The sequence below is a fragment of the Trichoderma camerunense genome, assembly GCF_050948025.1.
Source record: "Trichoderma camerunense strain CBS 138272 chromosome Unknown V8C40scaffold_8, whole genome shotgun sequence".
In the NCBI taxonomy this organism is placed as follows: domain Eukaryota; kingdom Fungi; phylum Ascomycota; class Sordariomycetes; order Hypocreales; family Hypocreaceae; genus Trichoderma; species Trichoderma camerunense.
This window is the reverse complement of record NW_028145362.1, coordinates 1,554,193-1,573,496: the sequence shown is the minus strand read 5'-3', so window position 1 is coordinate 1,573,496 and position 19,304 is coordinate 1,554,193. Positions and strand designations below refer to the sequence as shown.

The window sequence follows — 19,304 nt, the reverse complement described above, 5'->3', positions numbered from 1 at the left end:
AGCCGCAGTAATCTTGAAAGAGTACATTTGAGGATAATGTGTTAAAGACTTGCTAGTAAAATTCGTTGCGAAGAATGATCTAGAGATCTTGAGAAATGGAAATCGATATCGGTGAGATTGTAGCTATTCATGTATGTGCGGAAGGACTCTAATATATATTTACCCATATATATAGATACCTCACTGACCAAGCTAGAGCACGAAGGAATACCCTGCTATTCTCTTCGGTGTAGCAGACGAGCAGCGTACAAAAAATACGCTCGAGCTTTCATATTAGGTGATGATACGACATTTAATACGACACCCGCCGGAGTGCCCTCTCCCATACTTATTTGCTGACATTCTTTGAACACAGCTGACATTCTCGGTATCGCCATTTAGCCTATCAGAGTCATCATAATCTTATTGGCTAAGTTATAGTATAAAGGGAAAACCCGCTGACACCCTGGACGTAGCGAAGGGATTACGCTCGAGCTATGATATTCAATATAACGCTCGCTCACACGCTTGCTAATAGATTATGACTGCTGGTTTGAAGTTCTAATTTATATAATCCACTCTGTCTAATAGTATTCAAAGTGACAAAATGGCCCGGCAGGAAGTAGAGGCTCTATCCAAAGACCCCTGAGGGCTATGATGTTGACTGAAGACAGCGATCAAATTAAAACAAAAACATTAAAATACACTGTATTTATTCAGCGGGTTAACTAGTGTTGGTGACCTACGAAACGAATAGTTGAGTTGTAGAAGCTCTTTGACTACTTTGGATTATCTAGCAGGTATATCGATCTTTCTCTGTGTTGAGCTAGCATGCAGACAAAGTTCCAGGTCAACGCTTCTCCTAGCGCTCAACTCGGCAGGTTGCGTACGAATATTTACCACTGTAAGCGCCAACCTTTCGCTTGAATGGTTTCGCGCGCCCGGGGCGGCGAGAGCCGTGCGTTTCGATGCTCTTTTGTAATGCCTGGCGAGGATTAACTATGACTCTTAACATGAGGATAAGCAATGTGAAATATTTAGATGCTAATTACGCCTAGTAATATATGAACTGTGCAAAATTTGACACGGCTCCGTAGTTTAGCAACTGAACTCCGACCGGTTGCTTTACCCGAGAGATCTCGGTCCCGAAGCTGCATCCACAATTGTTTTTCGGGCCCAGACTAAGCGGTGCATCCCGCCAGTAGCTGTTTTGCACAGTGACGAACGAACTCTGGTCCCGAGAGATTACGAATGGCTTTACTCATTCAACTTGACGAGTAATCTATATAAAGGGTGAATCACTTGAGACTCCAGGAAAGATTTTTGTACGTATCTCTTCAGCAACGCATTTAAACAGTTTAACATTTGCTTACCTATATCCACCACTACGAGCGCCATCCATGGCTCCTACTATTGCCATTGTCGGTGCCGGGCCTTGTGGCTTGATTCTGGCGCGTCTTTTGGAGTGCAGAGGCGTCGACTATGTCGTCTACGAGCGTGACGAATCCGAAGTCTCCAATCGCAGAGGAGGGAGCCTTGACATTCACGCACAGACAGGACAGCTTGCGTTGAAAGAAGCAGGGCTTTTTGATGAGTTCAAGAAGCATGCTAGATACGAAGATACGTCTTTTACAATTGCCAACCAGCAGGGAGAAAGGGTTTTCCGGAAAGATGCTGGCCAAGGGCGCGATGCGCCTGAAATCGATCGCATCTTGCTACGCCAAATTTTGTTAGACTCAATCCCGAAGGAAAAGGTTCGCTGGAATCACGTCCTTAAGAGCGTCACACTGGAGCAAGACGGGCATCATATTCTTCAATTCACAAACGGATCTTCAGCTTCCGGATTCAAGCTTGTGGTTGGTGCAGATGGCGCATGGAGCAAAGTGCGACCTTCGGTAAGACGCTGAACTTGCTCCTCCTTCTAACTTCTCACATTAACGAGAGCTAATTGCGAGTGACAGATTACACCAGCAAAACCACTATATTCGGGTAACCACTATATTGAGTCAAGAATAAATCCCGAAAGCCCTCACTATCCAACCATGGTCTCAAAAATCGGCGCGGGCAGTTTCATGTGTTTAGGTTCTTCGAAAGAGATCGTCACCCAGCGTCAGGGCAACGGATCGTACAGAATTTATCTTGGAGTTACAGTACCCGAAGATTTTGTTCGAGGTGGCACCGTCAATCTGGAGGATACTGAATCAGCCCGGCGTCTATTTCTTTCTTCGGAATACTTTGGGAATTGGGCAGAAGAACTAAAAGACCTGATTCGATACTCGGAAGACTTCCGCAGCTGGCCCCTTTACTACATGGATCCAGAGACTCTGAGATGGGACTCTGTACCTGGTTTAACATTGGTAGGAGATGCTGCTCATTTAGCAGTCCCAAATGGTGAAGGTGTCAACTGTGCTATGGCAGATGCGCTCTCTCTGGCCTCAAAAATTGCAACATATGGTACAGATGCCTTGAACCGCGCCGTTGCGGAATATGAGGAAGATATGTTTCGTCGTGGAGTCGAGCATATAAAGGATGGTCTACAAATGGCGACCCTGATACGGCACAAAGATGGCCCCGATGCACTCATATCCTTTTTCAAGACCGCAATGGAAAATGCAGCTCAAGCCTCTGCTTAAATGAGAGAGAGCTATTAAATGAGGGGGGCAGGTTAGTTCACGGAAGGGGTCGTAAATAGGGGGCTACATCATTTCATTAGCTTAGCAGTTACATTCTCATCGTTCACCACTCTTTTAGGTAGATATTTAGATAGATATTCAGATAGCTTTTAGACTAGAATAATAACCATATCATTGATAGCTATTTTCATACAACATGCCATTTGATGAATTGTACGATCAATCCAGGCACTTCTTTCAGAGTGTTCTATGATGTTCCAGATCAACCTTTTGCTGCTCCCTAGTTCCTATCTCTGCATATAATATCTACTCGTGACATATCCACCTTTGAATACCAGGTCTGTACACTAACATAGAGAGAAGGTATCTTCGCCGTATCTTATAGCATTTTATCTTCTACGTGAGCTTCCTAGATCAAGAACTTCAGATGCCTTTCTAAGCTCGCATTCTACTGCCACTATTCATCATTAGTCCACCAGAACTTTTGTCGTCAATCTTAGATGCGGATGTCTAGATTTCAGCTCCAGTGTATACGAACTAGAATGTGGCCAAATCAGGGGTTAAAAATTACTAGCTATTGGCACGCAAAACTAGTAGATAAGGGAAACTCCAATCAAACTCGCTGAATCGGAAAAAATCATGATGCAACAGCCGTGGTGACCTACTAACCTGGCTACTGCTGACTTGTTGCTTTGATTCTGCCTTTACGCATAACAGGAACGAGATCATCAGGGGCTGATTTGTGGGCACTTTTCATGCATAGGACCTTTTTCTAGTTCATGATAGCAAAACGGCATGTATTCATGTTCAGTACGTATAAATCGATGATCTAAACGATTGTAATATACCCTTGGGCTTTTTCGTTCTCAACAAATTCTAGCATAGACGAGTTATCAGCGTAGTACACTAACCTTTCAGATGCGGTCATCGAACTGTAATTCCATTCTTCACCATATATCCCGATCATTGTTATTCCAACTCCGCGTCATGTCAACAAGTTAATTTGTCCTAGAAGTAAACCACGTGTTTACCCCATGCATGCGGTATCGGTTCCCGGCATCTGGTGTTGTGCGGCTAAAAGGGAAAATATTACCAATGGGTTCAAGTGGATGGTGGGTTCTCCATTCTCTTCGGCAATGATGTGCAATATTGCCGGCGACATGGTTTCCATTGGCTCACTACCCAGAATTACGACCGTCGGAATCGTGTGAGGTTTCATTGCTATTGAACTCATTGTCCCAATGAATCTGGCACACATGTTTATTGCAACATGTACTGCTGTCATTACAGTACAAATATGAGAGCAGCGTACGACTCTTGCGTCAAGAGATAGAGAGGCCCAACTAGTGCCGAATACTAGTTCAATACTCTCAAGATTCTTGAAATCGGATACTAAAGACTAGGAGAGAGCCAGCCACACGGCTGAATTGTCCCAAATATAGCCGGGCATTGCATAATGATTGGCCCGGAATAATTCCCCTAAACAGTGCCGGTGCTGAAGTTCAATCACTTGACAGTTCATTGACCAGGAACCAGGATCGGTCCTTCACCGAACTGACACCTGAATGAAGAACCTGGCTCTTTTAGAATAAAAAAGCATCAGCAGAAAATAATACCCATACTGGTGCTACTGCTTCCCCACGATTTCTCCACACGAAATCAATCTACCCCGCGTTTCTTTTATTTAAATGCTACCCCAGATTCTGTAGAGACGAGTTTCGACCATGCCAAGATACCCAGGATAGGATTCCGAATCATAGAATCTTCACTCTATATTCTGACATCCCCTGCTTTTGGTTTAACTACGGTGCCCTAAAGGACGTCAAGATGGTGTACCTTAACCTGAGAGGCAAGAAACTGTTAGCTGGAATAACAATTTCCAGTGGTTTAGGTTTTATTCTGTTCGGTATGGAACTCCACCATGGAAGGGATTTCATCTCAGCGCAACTCTTTTTCTTGTCTAATATTTTCTGTTGCCGGTATAGGTTACGATAATGGAGTTATCGGCGGTCTACTTACTGCTCCCGATTTTGAATCAACATTTAATCTCGATTCTACACTTCAGGGAGTGGTTACTTCATTGTTTGAGCTGGGATGTTTCTTTGGGTCTCTTGTCACAGCCGTTGCAGGTGGTCACTTAGGCCGTCGGACTCTCGCACATCTTGGCACATTATCCATTACCGTCGGTGCCCTTCTTCAGGCCTCTAGTTTTTCTGTTGGTCAGTTGATGGTCGGGCGCATCGTTGCTGGTATTGGCCTTGGCCTTATATCCAGCAACATAGCTATCTGGCAATCAGAGACAGCCCCAGCAAACGTGCGTGGCACGTTAGTCGCGTGTTCGTTAAGCTTCCTCATCGTCGGTCAGCTTTTAGCAAATTTGATCGATTATGGCATGAATAGCTATTCTGGTCCCGTCACTTGGCGGTTCCCAATTGCCTTCCAGGCGGTTCTAGCACTTCTGATGAGTGCTCTTCTATTCTTCATGCCTGAGTGTAAGCTGTCCACCCGCGATATTCTGCTTTATTGTACCATCAACGGGACTTGGGCTAACAATGAACAATCCGCAGCTCCTCGATACCTCATAATGAAAGATCGCATTGAAGAGACTGTCGAAGTCCTTCAGGCGCTCAAAGATACCAACGATAGAGAGACTGTTGCTGCTGAAATTGCAGAGATCAAGGAGGCCCTTTTATTAGAACTCAACTCTCAAAAAAGCTGGACGGATCTTTTCAAGAGTGACAAGGTCAAATCACGCCGCCGCGTCATTATTGCTTGCATTGTCAACTTGATGCAGGACCTGAGTGGAAGTACTCCGATAGCGTATTACACTACTTTTATGTGAGTCGAACATAACTAAACTGAACACGACATGGGCGTCGGCGCATCGCCAGCAGCACAGCCGCTAACACCTTTTAATCCTCACAGCTTTCAGAATTCCGTTGGCTTCTCTCGGCATTTGTCCTTGCTCATGTCCATCTTCCTGCAGCTGTGGTTCCTTTTGGCGTCAACACTTACTTGGTGGCTGATTGAGCGTGTTGGGCGTCGGAGATTATTTATGCTCTCAGCTTGCTGTATGGGCATGGTCATGGCAGTTGTTGCGGCGATGCTGGCTGTCAATACCCATACTTCTGGAATTGTCGCTGTCGTCATGATCTTTGCGTATCAGGCCTTCTTCACGTGGGGATTTATGGGTGGTGTTTGGGTAAGTTACGCCAGGATTCCGACATTTCTTCTGATACCTCACACTATGAGCAATGTGCTGATACTCGTTTAATCCAGGTCTATGGACCAGAAATCTTACCTCTCGAATATCGGTCCAAAGGAATGGGTCTCGCCACTGCCACCCTTTGGCTATTTTCTTTCGTGATGGTTGAGATTGTCCCTTCAAGCATATCCAACATCGGATGGAAAACATACATCATATTTGCAGTGTTCAACTTTTCCTTCATTCCTATCATCTATTTATTCTTTCCAGAGACCAAAGGCCTTAGTCTCGAGTTGGTTGACCTTGCTTTCATGGACGACTCAATGTCTCCAGTCAAGCGTGCCAAGGAGCTGCACAAGATGATTGCATCTGGAGAAGAATTGACTCTCAGAACTGAGGTGGGGGGAAAAGATGTTGATATCGTGCATATAGAGGAAAAGACGGCATAAATAGGTAGCCTAGAGACGGGCAATTCTGGTCTAATATACCATATGACACATGGCACTTACCATAAGCTATACATTATTGTTACAGAACCAACGAACCAAAAATTACCACTTATGGCGACAGTAGTCAATGAATAAGGTAATTCCCGTGAATAGCATGAGTCTCCTACTCTTGAGGAAGACCCAATTCGAGATACGAAGTACAAACTTATACTATAGGTAGTAAAATGTTGCACGATTCAGTATACGAAGACTAGTCTCTACACTTTATGTTGCTAAAGTTGCCGACTGATCCCCGAAAGCTACTGATTGTTTGATCAGCTATGGAAAGATTCACTCTGGGGTAGTGTTACTTACCCCGTATTCTTTTGCTTCGTTTGTTCCAGAGGCGCTATAGTTCCTGCGGAGCTCTACTAGTCTACGCGCCAAACTAGAGAGAAGAAGTCAGCTCACGGGAGGAGTTCCGACATGACATGGTAACCAGAGCGGCGACCGCCGTTGCTCCACTTCAGCTACCGTAATAAAAGACATCGCTATGTAATAGCAAGGTAAACAGATATGTCTTGATCTTCTGAGCTTCCAAACTATGCTTACTCGCCTTCGATAATGCAATCACCATCTGTGACCATGGCACCAGATCCGACAAATTCTAGACATTTAATCAAGGAACTAGAAAAATACACGTCGTGTGATGTCTGGCCCCTTCAAGACCAAAACACCAGCCACAAACCGCTAACAACGACACTAGGTTGCCGATGCTCTCTCGAAACTTGGTTATGCCCATGGTGGCTTCCTTAGTGATTTAACCATGTACTCTCCAACTATGCAAAGTGGCAAAACGAAGATAATTGGCGAGGCCTACACTGTACGATTTGCAGCTGTGAATCATAGAAACGACCCTCGTCCGCCAAATCATTTTGTAGGTCCTCTACTGCTCTGTGATCAACTCAAGGATTGTGCAATTAATACTAATAAACCGGTGTTGGTAGATAGATACTGTTCCAAAGGATGCCATTCTGTTCATATCAGTACCAGCGCATTTAATCAATAGTGTCTATGGCGGATTAATGTCAATGCGCGCGCAACTTCTGGGAGCAAAGGGTACAATTGTCGACGGTCGCGTCCGCGATTTACAAGAGCATCGTGATCTTGACTACCCGGTAAGCATGCGCGGTTTTACACTTGTATTGGGAAGCTTGAAGCTAATATTGGCTCTGTAGGTTTTTGCACGAGGAATCGGTACAAATGCAGCGGCAGAAGTCTGCTTTCCATCTCAGATTAATGTCCCCGTGCGCCTCAACAGCGCTAGACAAGAAGCGTGGATTAGACCTGCGGATATTCTCATCGGAGATCTCAATGGCGTTGTCTGCATACCAAAAGAAGCTGTGAAGAGTTGCCTCGAGATTTTACCAGATATTGTTAATGCTGATACAAAATGTGCTGAAGATATTCTCAAAGGCCAGTCATTTGCAGAGGTTCTTCGAAAGCACAAAGGAAAACTGTGAAAGACCCAAAGACTCGAATCAAAATGATACATAGAAACATAGATATGCAATTACTATCTAATAAGGGAAAATGGATTCCCAATTCGGTATCAGAGTCTCCCAGCTCGACCAGTCTGTAATATCTAATGCCATATTTGGAGTCTGAATGCCTCCATCGTCGTGTAAAGGTTCAAACGGGAAATTTTCAAGCCCCAATGTGGTCATGAATTGGTCATTAGACAATGGTGGCGACATAGGTGTAAAGCCCAATGGTTGGCTGTCCTGTGACAACGAATTGGAGAGGGCCTCAGAGTTCAAGGTAGTGGTGCCCTCCGCCATTGTGATGGATTCACCACCATCAAAAGTTTTCGCATGCATCGGATTCAGATTCAAATGTGATGTTTCTGAAGTCCCCAAAGCAGCTGCGCTCTGCACATACCTGAGAGTTACCTGACCTATGGTATTAAAAACGGACAGCGATCGTTTTGCGTGTGCCCAACCGAGCTCTGCCATTGTCGATAAGATTGAAGAACATACTCTAATGTTGTTTGGCAATCTCTGTATCACTTCAGAAGCATCCTTTCTGCAACAAATCTGGGCACTGTATAACATTGTCAAGCCGCTCAGCAAAGCGCTATGAACGCTAAGCACGCTGTATTGCATCTTTCCGAGCCGTTGGAGACTGTCGAATATTTCGATAACTTTAATGGATGAGTCGCTACAAATACGCGCGGTTTCCATGGACAGCTTGGGAAACCTCGGGGATGGGCGATAGAGTAGCATAACGGCAAGGTGATAGGATACCTCGAGATGGGCAAAGAAAGACGCTTTACCGCTACTCAAAGATGATGTAGCTGCTTTCCATTCATTGAGATCCTTGTATGTTCTGTCCCTCCACGCGTGTAGATTTGATGGCCACGGAATTCTGTCCGGGTCCTGCGAGATCCTATAAAGATGTAACTTCATGTCGGTAATGATGATGGCAAGACGAGAAAGGTGTATTGAGCACGATATTGGCGACCAACTCTTTCTCTCTCCCATATCATCACCAAGCTCCGTAGTATCATCATCAAAATCTGATGGAAGCTTTAATCGAAACAGTCAGTATGCTACAAACAATATCCAATCTGAATAGACAATGTCAAATACGTACCGGCACATCACAGGCCTCATTCCTGATCCCAAGTGGTCGTCCGAGAGCAGTGCCGACATTCCGATCGAGACAGTAGCAGCTCCAGAAAACCCTCTTTCGCATCTCCTCTTTTAAGACGGCTTCTTTTGGCAAGCTCTCTTGGCGTGGGCCAACATCTCGGTGGAGACCCAAGTCAATGCAACTTGCCATCAGTAGATAATTGATGAACCATATATTCGTATCCGACCGTGGATTGAAGAGCGCATACATGGCTAAAAGAAGATGATTTTGTGTTGTAACTAGAGAAACATTGTATAGAGCTCTGTCGCTATATTGCATTGCCGAGATGTAGTAATTTCCAGCATCTGCGGCCATGCCAGGTGTTTTGGAAAGGGTAGATGCGCCGACGGCAAGCACCAGGAAGATTTGAAAACGAATATTAGCAGAATCCGACCCAGTCTCGGCTCTAAATTCGTCTTGGCCTTGACTTTTAGCATTGTATACTCCACGAAGGGAAGATAGGAAGGATGCTTTGTGTAGGAAGGGATACTGCCATTGAACCTCGTCAAAGAAAGCCTCGGCAAGAATTGCAGCTTCGTGGAATGGGGGAAGAGGTACGGCATGGCATTCTGCCCGATATAATGCTTTGGCCTCAGCATCTAGCTTATCCGCGTCGTGTATTTGCTGGTCCAATCTCAGCCCCGGACTGGCTAGTAGCTTTGCAAAAGAAAATCCACTTGAAGGTCCGAGATATTTTGGCTCTGAGGAGCCATTTAATGATACAAGAGCAATTACATGGGTAAGAAGTTCAGTGTCTGATTGCGCTTGTCTTGATGGAGCCCACGGAGATGTTGCTGCCGTCGTCGCCATCGGACTACATGATTGTCAGTGTAATTGAAAGCAAGGACAGAAATTGTCTACTTACCTTGATAAAGTCGAGTGGCCTCTTCCAGAATCTGCATGTTCTGGCAGCGACGTATCTATGGTTGCGTCCTGACACACCTGTGGTGCAGAACTTGAAGAGTCGGCATCTTGGCGAACTGATGCGACGGTGGCCAGGTCTATGTCGGGACATCTGTTTGCAATGATGGCTTCCAATGCTTTGACTTTTTGTTCCAATGAAACAACGTAGCTAAAAGTTGATCAGTGCGACAAATCCTGTTTGGGTCATCACAACACATGTAGGGGGTTGCTCACCTCCGAGGAATCTCCTTTTCTCGGTGTGGATCGAGACAAGGTTCCCCAGCTTTTTGGCAATTGGTACATGAGGGGAAAGACCCGTCACAGCGGATCTTACGATATCGACATCGTTGACAAGCGGCAAACACTTTCCGATTTCGGCGCCGAAGAGGTGTATTGTTGGACGACGATTCACGGTCGTTTGCAGACATGGAAGCCAAGCAACAATAGTGATTGGTTCTATCAGACGATTGATGAGACTAGGGCCGTCACGCAGCTACGCTGTACATGTTCGGAAATTAATTGAAGACAAGATTTGAGGGTTCCTCTGACGGCGGTAGATCCGGTTCCGAATGTCTTGAACACGGCGAGCGCCGCAGGGCTAAAACTATTGAGGCTAGTTGCCCAATAGTGTTGATGTTTTAGGTAATGTGAACGGAGAACGCCGCACCACCGAAAGACTACAGAGTCCTGCTTATTCGGGTATTCTACAAAAGGCTTCTATGAACCCTTCTCGATATCTTCGATATCACCGATGTGAAGGCAAACCTATTATAGAGGTTGAGCATTGAATCAAACTACAAATATGGCCCCTTATCTCGGCTTGAGTGGCAAGTCTCTCAATTTCATCATTGGAATCATCGGCGCAACTGCCTTTGCTCTTCAAGGTTATGATCAGGCTGTTGGAAATGGTATCCTTACTCTAAAGACATTCTTGAACGTCTTTCCCCAGACCGACACGCTTGACACGAAAGGCGCTCAAAAGTCACATAATGCCACAATCCAAGGCACAACCATTGCAATTTACGAAGTTGGCTGCACACTTGGTGCTCTGGCATGCGTGTATATCGGTGACAAATTAGGTCGCATTCGGACTGTATTTGCTGCTGGTGTTGTGACACTCGTAGGAGTGGCCATTCAAACCTCAGCTTTTAGCCTTGGACAATTCATCGCTGGAAGAGTCATAACAGGTTCGTTTCATCTGGTTAAAGAGCAAATTTGACGAAGTCGGCACTATTAACTAACGAATCACTTTATTAATAGGACTCGGCCTCGGCGCATGTACCGCGACTGTTCCTATGTGGATCTCGGAATGTGCGAATGCTAAAGACCGCGGGTATTTTGTTCTGCTTCAAGGCTTATTTGCCTTGGGGGGCATTGTTACCGCCACCTGGCTGGAGTTTGGGCTTTTTTATGTCAAAGATAACGCTGTCAACTGGCGGTTTCCTATCGCCTTTCAAGCAGTCCTGGCATTGATTGTTGTCAGTGTTATTCTATTTATGCCCGAATCACCTCGCTGGCTTCTCAAGAACGCACGCACAGAGGAGGCATGCAAAGTCCTAGCTGTTCTCGGAGACACGTCCACAGAGTCGGAGACTATCGCTGCAGAAATTGCTACTATCAGCAGCGCTATAGAGCAGGAAACTAGCAGTGATGGCTGGAACAACCCTTTTGCTATGAACCATGGACGGTATCTTCATCGCACAATGCTCGGGCTCGGAGTGACCTTTTTAGGAGAAATGACTGGCGTCAATATTGTCACGTTTTACTCGACAACCATCTTCCAGATTAATCTCGGATACTCTGGAACTACATCTCGAGTCATCTCCGGGTGTCTTCAAATATGGCAACTCCTCGCTGCCGGCCTAGCCGTCTTCCTTGTGGACCGCGTCGGTCGCAGGCCCCTTCTTATCGTTTCCGCTGCAGGCATGGCCGTAGCACACGCATGTTTGGCCGGTCTAACGTCCAATCTTCATAACAAGCATGCGTCTGATGCGGCAATATTCTTCTATTTTGTTGCTCTCTTCTTTTTTCCCATCGGCCTCTTTCTCCTTCCCTTCATGTACGCTGCCGAGATCGCTCCTCTAAGAACTCGATCACAAGTCACTGCAATGGCTGCCGCTATACACTGGTTATTTGGTTTCGTTATCGCTGAAGTCACTCCAGTGGCGTTTGCGAATATTTCATGGAGGTATTATATCGTTTATGCTTCCATCAGTGCTTTTTCCTCGGTCGTGTTCTATCTCTTCTACCCGGAAACGCGAGGCCGCACTCTGGAAGAGATTGATGAGATTTTCACTCGGTCCAAGTCAATCTTCGACACAGTGGGTGTTGCAAAAACACTGCCGTTCGCAACTCTTCCTGATTTGGAGAATGAGAAAGCTCCGCGTGTAGAGCAAAGCGAATAGTAAGCTGCAGCATATGTTTCACAGAAATAGAGACTATTTAGTTCTCAACTAAGTAACCGGGTTCAAGGAAACACATGTAAACTTTTGTAACGTTGCAGGAGATTATTTTAAAACTGAGGCGTTCAAAGACCTAGTATTTCAATTTATGTTTTTCTATGTACCTTTGCATCAAACAATCTTCCTTTATAACCCTCTTTTCCGTTCATGGCAATGACAACTTTTCCGTTCACGGCAATGACAGCTTTTCCGTTATTAGTTCCGGGTTAAGTCCCCCGTAACTCACCGTATGAATGCCCTTAATACCGACGTCAAAATTTGCACAAATCTCCTCGGCAAAAACGGAGAAAATCATTGCTTCATTGGGAGTAAGCCTAAATTCTGGATCTGCATGAAGATAGACCAATGCTACGCTGAATAACAATGGTACAAAGAGGTGCATTTTCTCAGCCAAACATTCCGTCTTACCTCAACCCTTCCACGCATTGATCGGGCTAATAGTAAAGTAGACAGCACAACTAGATTCATGAGATATAAAGACGCTAAAATAGATTGGTGACCCCTGACAGGCATAAATATATAGTTTGTAGAGCAATTAAGGAACAAATAAAAGATGTTAAATGGCAGCGAATTATGCCGTCGGCACAATATGCGTACAACATTCAGGCAATCTAGATTGTTTACCCCGGATCTTCCTCCGCCCCACATTGCAATCCCCTCCAGAGATACCTATGATGTCTATAAAATGGCATTGATCATCCAGCGTGCAATTATCCTCCTCCTCACAACTTGGTCAACCCCTCTGGCTACTAGGGTAAACTGATCAGGATGTTCTCATTGGTGGTGCTTGGCATTCTTGCCAAAGCTTCAACCGTTACCGCATCGCCAACTCAACATGAAGACCTTTCCGTATATGTGAACCCTTTTATCGGTACTGCCGGACCTGATGGCACCGGTGCAAACTCTGGAGACACATTTCCTGGTGTTTCTGTGCCTTTCGGGGTTGTGAAACTCGGCCCGGATACTACGGAGATGAATCCCAGCACAAACGCATTTGCTGGATACACACCGGATGGAAATGGTAGCAATCCACTCATTCATCTGTTCGTATATAATTTTGCAAGTTAGAACTAACGAGTTACGTAGTCACTGGATTCACTTGCTTCCACGAATGTGGCATAGGAGGAGCCTCAAAGTACGGTGTGGTCGGACACATGCCACTTACAACTCTGTCAGGTGTCAATGTTCTTGACAATGCAACCTACCAGCAACCTCGTGTTACAATGGATAGAGCATCCGTTGGTTACTACCGCTCTGATCTAGCAAATGGCGTCAAAGTAGAGCTTGCCGCATCCGACCATGCTGGATTTATTCAGTATACGTATCCGAAAAACACTGACCGTATTGTCCTTTTTGATGTGTCGCATAACTTGCCGTCTTTGGCCGAGTTTATTAAATCTCAATCATATAGTAATGGTCAAATCGAGGTCAAAAAGAACGGCAAAAGAGTGCAGGGCTGGGGGGTTTGGAGAGGCGGCTGGGGAGGCACGGGGATTAATTGGGGAGTAGGCAAGTCATTGTCAAATTACCACGGCTTTAACTCTCGCTAATATCGCTGCCAGGATCTGACTACAAGATTTATTTTTGCAACGACTTTGATTCCACTCCTTCAACCTGGCAATACTTTTCTGGACCGTGGAATGCTCCAGACAACCCCCCAAGTCCTTCCACACCAGTGACCTGGGGTAATGCATCAACAAATCCAAATGGAGTCCAAGGAGGCCCTGACGGTGATGACTCTGGTGATAGAGTTGGCGCTTTATTTAGCTTTCCTGGTAAAACAACAGTTGTCAAGTCCAAGATTGGGGTGTCATTCATCTCCGTCGAGAAGGCTTGTGCGTTCCAGAGCGAAATTCCATCTTGGACACTAAATCAGACTGTCCAATCGACTAAAAAGCTATGGAACGATGACGTCTTTAGCAAAATATCGGTCAAAGAATCCACCAAGAACGATACACGGCTCACACTCTTCTACTCTGCCCTCTATCGCATGCATCAAATGCCTTCTGATAGAACTGGAGAAAACCCGGACTGGGTTTCCAGCGAGCCATACTATGATGATTACTACACTCTCTGGGATACTTTCCGCTGTCTCAACAGCTTCTACCTTTTGGTTCAACCCCAGCGTGGCATCGACATGATACGTTCCCTCATTGACATATGGAGGCATGTTGGTTTCATGCCAGACGGCCGCAGTGGCAATCATAATGGCAAAGTACAAGGTGGCAGCAATGCTGACAATGTTCTGGCCGATGCCTATGTGAAGGGATACACCGGCGGTATTAACTGGAAAGATGGCTACAAAGCAGTATGGACTGATGCAGAAGTTGTTCCACCTCCCAACAACGACCCAGAAGACGCGAGCTGTACGGATAATCAAGGTCGCTGTGGACTTCCGGACTGGATTAATCTAGGTTATGTGTCAACAACGTTTTCGTCAAGCATCAGCCGTACCGTTGAATATTCTCTTAATGACTTTGCAGTAAGTCAAATTGCGAAGGGTATAGCACCACATGACTACCAGAAATACTTGAACCGATCAGGGTGAGTTATCCCGGGCTACGTGCCATGCATGACCTTATCTGACAATGAATTGATTGCAGGAACTGGAAAAACCTTTGGAACCCGGACATAAATCAGTATAACACATCGGGATTCCTCGGTCCTCGCTATCCAAATGGAACGGTGATAACTATTGCCCCACAAGACGAATCCTACACGACCGAAGGACTACCATGGGGTATGTAACGAATGGCCACTCGACGGGCATTGAATGCAAATCTAACCAGAGTATAGAGTACACATGGACTATACCATTTGATATGCAGGGCCTTATCGACAAAATGGGTGGTCCCGATGCAACTGAGAAACGGCTTGACCTGATGTTTGTGCCTAATCTTCGAACGACGGATTTAGGTGTAGGAGTTGGATCAGGAACAACCCTCTTCAATCCCGGTAAGTGAACAGCTATCACAACCTCACCTGCTTCATCTTGAGGCAGCTCAATTGCTTATATTTTCTCAATCTATCTTTAGGCAACGAACCCAGCTTCGGCACTCCGTTTTTGTATAATTATTTGCCAGGCCGCCAATACAAGGCCGTGAATCAGTCTCGTGTGAATATTGACGAAAACTATTTCGCCGGATCCAACGGTCTTCCTGGAAACAGCGATGCTGGCGCTATGGACAGCTGGATGCTTTGGCAGATGCTGGGTTTGTACCCAGTCGTGACCCAGCCAGTCTACCTGATCCTGGCGCCATGGTTTGAAGATATTTCCGTCTCGGTCGGTGGTTCTTATACTCTTCGAATTAAAGCAAAGGGGTTGTCCAACGACAGCTTCTTTGTTCAGAGCCTGAAAGTCAATGGCAAGACTTGGAATAAGAGCTGGCTGGAGCATAGTGACATTGCAAAGGGTGGACTGTTGGAGTTTGTCTTGGGCCCTGAGCCGAAGTCATGGGATACTGGAGCCGTCCCTCCAAGTCCGGGGCATCAATAGATGCGTATGTCGGACAGTCTCTGTTACAATCTGAATGCAATCATTGCTCTCAGATTTTGGGGTTTGAATGCGCGACGCTTCGTGCAGTAGGCTGCAGAGATGAACATTCACCATGTATATAGCAGAGAGACACTAGTTCACAGCACAATAATCATGAAATATTGCGTCAGATGTAAAAAATCTATTTGCTCACGGGTGATTTTAAAGATGTGGGAATTGTCAAAGACAAGGCGCGGCAAGGCTACTAGTACAACGCCATACAGCGATCAAATTACGTGACGCTAGTTTACAGCTAAGCACTCATACAATGCTGCATTTTTACATAAAAGAAATTATATCCTAAGATTTTGCAGATGTTAAAAAATTGTCAAATACGAGGCCCGACAACACTAATACGACACCATACATCAATCAAATTACGTGACGCTAGCATACAGTTTATATAAGATCGATGGAGACGACCACCTTCAGAAATGATCAAGTTGAGCAGAAAGAACTCAGATCAAATTGTTGACAATGTCTGCGCCAATTGAAAAAGTCTCACAAGCATTCGATACGGGTGTCAGCGCAAATGGCACGAAGGAACCATTTCACGTTGGGGGAGTCGAGCTGCCTGGTAGACCCGCTACTGTGAATCTATACCGCCAAAAATGGTACCAATGGTTCTCGCCCAGCGACACGCCGGAAGAGCGTCGATTGATCCTAAAGCTAGACGCCTTGATCATGATCTTTGTTTTTCTTGCATATTGGGCAAAAGTTTTAGACGAGTCTGCGACAAGTACGGCATACGTGAGTGGTATGAAGGAAGACTTGAAACTGTTTGGAAACGAGCTCAACTATCTCAACACCACTTACATGTAAATTGCCCAAAAGAGCAAGTATAAGACTTGAATGTTGTTTTACTAAGATATTTGCGCAGGGTCGGATATATAACGCTTCAAATACCGTTGACAGTTCTTGTGAGGCTACTCCATACCATGAAACAAAATGCAAACCACCTTTGTCGCCGCATGTGTCTGACTGTCGTCGCAGATGACTCGCTTCTCGGCAGCATACTTTATTCCTGGGGCTGATCTCATATGGGGAATACTCACTCTTGCGCAGTACAAAGTCAGCAATGTGCACCAGCTATATGTGCTTCGCTTTTTCGTCGGCGCAGCTGGAAGCTTATTCTTCCCGGCTGCTCAATGGTATCTTGGGTGCTGGTATAAGCGATCAGAACTAAGCCGACGAGGTGCTTTGTTTTTCATTGCCAGTCAAGTTGGCAGTATGAGCTCCGGATACATACAGAGCGGTGCATACGCTCACCTCAATGGTAGGTATAGCATTGAGGGATGGCGCTGGCTGTATATCATTTGTGAGCTTCCTTACCATCACCAATATCTAAGAAATGAATATTAATTTCAGATACAAAGGTTTTGCATGTACGATACCAGTCGCCTTTCTTGGATTCATTGTGCTACCGGGTCATCCAGATACCTGCAAGCCTTTCATCTTAACAGAAAATGATATTCGATTAGCCAGAGAGCGGATGGCAGCTGAGAACCGTGAACCTCGAAAGCCGATCACTTTATCTGTGATCAAATCTGTTTTGACCGGTTGGCACTTTTGGGTTTTAGTGTCCTTTGCCTTTTTCTTTTCCCAAGCCGACGGCATATCCTCAGGAAGCGGCCTCCCGTTATGGCTCAAAGCCGAAGGGTATAGCGTCGAGAAGATCAACACCATCACCACCATCCTACCTGCGGTGACAATTGCGTCCTCGATTATCTGTGGCGTGTTATCCGACATTTATGATGCCAAAGTCTATTTAATCACTATTACTGCTTTGCTCAACATTTTGGCGGGTGTGGTTTTGGCTATCTGGGATATACCCAAGGGTCTCAAATTTTTCGCCTTTGTCCTTTCGGGGTCTGCAGACGGCATCGCCGCCGTTATTTACGCATGGGCAAATGAAATTTGTGCCGGAAATGCAGAAGAGCGTGCCATCGTACTCAGCAGCATGAATACTATTGGAAACACGTTTGGCGCATGGCTTCCGTTATTGTAAGTGGACATCCCCATGAGGCACCAAGACATTTTGAGGATAAAGAGCTAATGCAATAATTTTCCCATCTGTGTGTAGTGTTTGGAAGACTACGGATGCTCCGCGTTATCTCATTGGGTATAACTGGACAATTGCGCTTGACGTATGCATGATTGCTATGCTATTTGTCCTACGGTCCTTTTGGAATCGTGAAAAGAAGTCAATGGAGATTTTGTGAGAAACATCTGACTATACCTCAACCCAAATAGATTTGCTGGAATATGACACTCAAAGTATTTGTCTCCAAGGCCTTAGCAATCAGGAGTCCAGCTCATACCCCTCAGTTCCCTCGTCTTCCCTTTTGATCAGTGGCCGAAACGTGTCCACTTTTACACCTTCTATTGCTCGCACATTTAGAGGCTGCATTGCCATGTTTTTATGATAGACTGCCAAGGCCCTCTCTTTCCTTTCCGGGGGAAGTTTGTCAAAGACGCTTATGGGAGGGCCATAAATGTTACTGAAAACATGGACACCGCAAGTTTTGCAGTACGTCGACCCAGTGAATTTTCCACCCGTGAGATATTCGAAAACTCGATCACGGCCGTGGATTCTTACATTGTCTTTCGTAGGGTAAATGCCGATGTATGCAATCTGTGTAAATGAATGTTAACAAACAACAAGAGAGGATTCTTGTGAGACATGAGCCGAGCGTGGTTATGACATACTCTCACACATTTACTACAGTTGTCCTCTTTCAGTTCTTCATCCTCTATTGAGCTCAATAGAGCAGCTCTGACATCACAGCAATGGCATGTAAACAGACTTTTCGCAGCTGGTTCGTCGGGCGGTTGTGCAAGTGGTTTAATCGATCGTGTATCGCCTTCAGCCTCGATGACAGTTATTGTCGATCTGCCAATAGTGTTAATACGGCTGATTGTTAATCAGAGAAAAATATACTGACTCAAGTTTGAATGGATTAACATATGGCTCTCTCAGAGTTCGGATGTTGATCAAGAATTTGCCTCGCAGCGGACCTGTCAGATGCTCGCCCTCGACTCCGCTTCCGCAGTAGCTACAGAACTGTAGGCTATCAGTATACTTTGGATCATATTATAAAGTGCATTATCTCATAGAAGATAGATTCGCGTGTGTATATACTTTATCTTTTAGTGTAGATGTTTGGTACTCTACAAGGTAGCCTTCGTCTCTCACAACTGTAAACGATCCTTCCCCTGGAACCAGCCACAGGTATCCTTTCTTCACACATAGGCTGCAAGTACAAGATATGGCTGATGTGATCTCTGCTGTTGAGACCTGAAAACGGTAGCGGCCACAGTGGCAGTTTCCATGATACATGATACTGTCAGTAGCAGCCATGATGGGCTATTTTGGAGATGCTCAACGACATGTAGACGAAGACATTTCGAGAGGGGTAACGGCGCTGAGAATGGGATTGAGGCTAGGGTTAAGACTAGGACATG

At 45.5% G+C, this 19,304-nt stretch overlaps 8 protein-coding genes across 8 annotated transcripts; 6 read left to right on the top strand and 2 right to left on the bottom strand.

The window, feature by feature from the left end:
• Positions 1 to 1,254: 1,254 nt before the first annotated feature.
• Positions 1,255 to 2,777, top strand: V8C40DRAFT_244652 (FAD-dependent oxidoreductase). The gene is made up of 2 exons (XM_083215710.1): positions 1,255 to 1,874; positions 1,941 to 2,777. The coding sequence occupies exons 1-2, from the start codon at positions 1,380 to 1,382 to the stop codon at positions 2,610 to 2,612; spliced, it is 1,167 nt and encodes a 388-aa protein (XP_083073911.1). The 5' UTR covers positions 1,255 to 1,379; the 3' UTR covers positions 2,613 to 2,777.
• Positions 2,778 to 4,439: 1,662 nt separating this feature from the next.
• V8C40DRAFT_287331 (sugar porter family MFS transporter) lies at positions 4,440 to 6,397 on the top strand (the record flags this gene model as incomplete). The annotated part of the gene is made up of 6 exons (XM_083222702.1): positions 4,440 to 4,518; positions 4,598 to 5,104; positions 5,180 to 5,450; positions 5,538 to 5,814; positions 5,892 to 6,142; positions 6,352 to 6,397. The coding sequence occupies 6 exons, from the start codon at positions 4,440 to 4,442 to the stop codon at positions 6,395 to 6,397; spliced, it is 1,431 nt and encodes a 476-aa protein (XP_083073910.1).
• A 464-nt stretch (positions 6,398 to 6,861) lies between these two features.
• V8C40DRAFT_244650 (ribonuclease E inhibitor RraA/Dimethylmenaquinone methyltransferase) lies at positions 6,862 to 7,819 on the top strand. Its single transcript, XM_083215709.1, has 4 exons — positions 6,862 to 6,956; positions 7,012 to 7,182; positions 7,253 to 7,423; positions 7,484 to 7,819. Exons 1-4 carry the CDS (start codon positions 6,870 to 6,872, stop codon positions 7,766 to 7,768), a joined length of 714 nt encoding a protein of 237 aa, XP_083073909.1. The 5' UTR covers positions 6,862 to 6,869; the 3' UTR covers positions 7,769 to 7,819.
• A 6-nt stretch (positions 7,820 to 7,825) lies between these two features.
• Positions 7,826 to 10,358, bottom strand: V8C40DRAFT_287328 (Zn(II)2Cys6 transcription factor; the record flags this gene model as incomplete). Its single annotated transcript, XM_083222701.1, has 4 exons — positions 10,077 to 10,358; positions 9,805 to 10,011; positions 8,901 to 9,753; positions 7,826 to 8,833 (listed from the first exon to the last, which is right to left on the bottom strand). Exons 1-4 carry the CDS (start codon positions 10,268 to 10,270, stop codon positions 7,826 to 7,828), a joined length of 2,262 nt encoding a protein of 753 aa, XP_083073908.1. The 5' UTR covers positions 10,271 to 10,358.
• Positions 10,359 to 10,644: 286 nt separating this feature from the next.
• On the top strand, positions 10,645 to 12,247 carry V8C40DRAFT_274821 (general substrate transporter; the record flags this gene model as incomplete). Its single annotated transcript, XM_083220644.1, has 2 exons — positions 10,645 to 11,029; positions 11,103 to 12,247. The coding sequence occupies 2 exons, from the start codon at positions 10,645 to 10,647 to the stop codon at positions 12,245 to 12,247; spliced, it is 1,530 nt and encodes a 509-aa protein (XP_083073907.1).
• Positions 12,248 to 13,072: 825 nt separating this feature from the next.
• Positions 13,073 to 15,937, top strand: V8C40DRAFT_287320 (GH92 family glycosyl hydrolase; the record flags this gene model as incomplete). Its single annotated transcript, XM_083222700.1, has 6 exons — positions 13,073 to 13,325; positions 13,391 to 13,809; positions 13,881 to 14,848; positions 14,908 to 15,044; positions 15,101 to 15,259; positions 15,340 to 15,937. The coding sequence occupies 6 exons, from the start codon at positions 13,073 to 13,075 to the stop codon at positions 15,798 to 15,800; spliced, it is 2,397 nt and encodes a 798-aa protein (XP_083073906.1). The 3' UTR covers positions 15,801 to 15,937.
• Positions 15,938 to 16,184: 247 nt separating this feature from the next.
• V8C40DRAFT_244647 (MFS general substrate transporter) lies at positions 16,185 to 18,099 on the top strand. Its single transcript, XM_083215708.1, has 5 exons — positions 16,185 to 16,657; positions 16,720 to 16,759; positions 16,833 to 17,157; positions 17,216 to 17,843; positions 17,923 to 18,099. Exons 1-5 carry the CDS (start codon positions 16,317 to 16,319, stop codon positions 18,059 to 18,061), a joined length of 1,473 nt encoding a protein of 490 aa, XP_083073905.1. The 5' UTR covers positions 16,185 to 16,316; the 3' UTR covers positions 18,062 to 18,099.
• V8C40DRAFT_244646 (GFA family protein) lies at positions 17,908 to 19,251 on the bottom strand. The gene is made up of 4 exons (XM_083215707.1): positions 18,982 to 19,251; positions 18,785 to 18,903; positions 18,549 to 18,732; positions 17,908 to 18,474 (listed from the first exon to the last, which is right to left on the bottom strand). Exons 1-4 carry the CDS (start codon positions 19,198 to 19,200, stop codon positions 18,142 to 18,144), a joined length of 855 nt encoding a protein of 284 aa, XP_083073904.1. The 5' UTR covers positions 19,201 to 19,251; the 3' UTR covers positions 17,908 to 18,141.
• Between the last annotated feature and the right edge of the window lie 53 nt (positions 19,252 to 19,304).

Bases quoted from the DNA above. Each gene is read 5' to 3' on its own strand.
- V8C40DRAFT_244652 (XM_083215710.1), top strand. From the start codon at position 1,380: ATGGCTCCTACTATTGCCATTGTCGGTGCCGGGCCTTGTGGCTTGATT. The intron at 1,875-1,940 runs GTAAGACGCTGA...TGCGAGTGACAG, and splicing joins GGAGCAAAGTGCGACCTTCG to ATTACACCAGCAAAACCACT.
- V8C40DRAFT_244650 (XM_083215709.1), top strand. From the start codon at position 6,870: ATGCAATCACCATCTGTGACCATGGCACCAGATCCGACAAATTCTAGA. The intron at 6,957-7,011 runs GTCTGGCCCCTT...CAACGACACTAG, and splicing joins AAAAATACACGTCGTGTGAT to GTTGCCGATGCTCTCTCGAA. The intron at 7,424-7,483 runs GTAAGCATGCGC...TTGGCTCTGTAG, and splicing joins ATCGTGATCTTGACTACCCG to GTTTTTGCACGAGGAATCGG.
- V8C40DRAFT_244647 (XM_083215708.1), top strand. From the start codon at position 16,317: ATGTCTGCGCCAATTGAAAAAGTCTCACAAGCATTCGATACGGGTGTC. The intron at 16,760-16,832 runs GTGAGGCTACTC...CTGTCGTCGCAG, and splicing joins AAATACCGTTGACAGTTCTT to ATGACTCGCTTCTCGGCAGC. The intron at 17,158-17,215 runs GTGAGCTTCCTT...TCAGATACAAAG, and splicing joins GCGCTGGCTGTATATCATTT to GTTTTGCATGTACGATACCA.
- V8C40DRAFT_244646 (XM_083215707.1), bottom strand. From the start codon at position 19,200: ATGGCTGCTACTGACAGTATCATGTATCATGGAAACTGCCACTGTGGC. The intron at 18,904-18,981 runs GTATATACACAC...GATAGCCTACAG, and splicing joins CATCTACACTAAAAGATAAA to TTCTGTAGCTACTGCGGAAG. The intron at 18,475-18,548 runs GTATGTCATAAC...TCATTTACACAG, and splicing joins ACTGTAGTAAATGTGTGAGA to ATTGCATACATCGGCATTTA.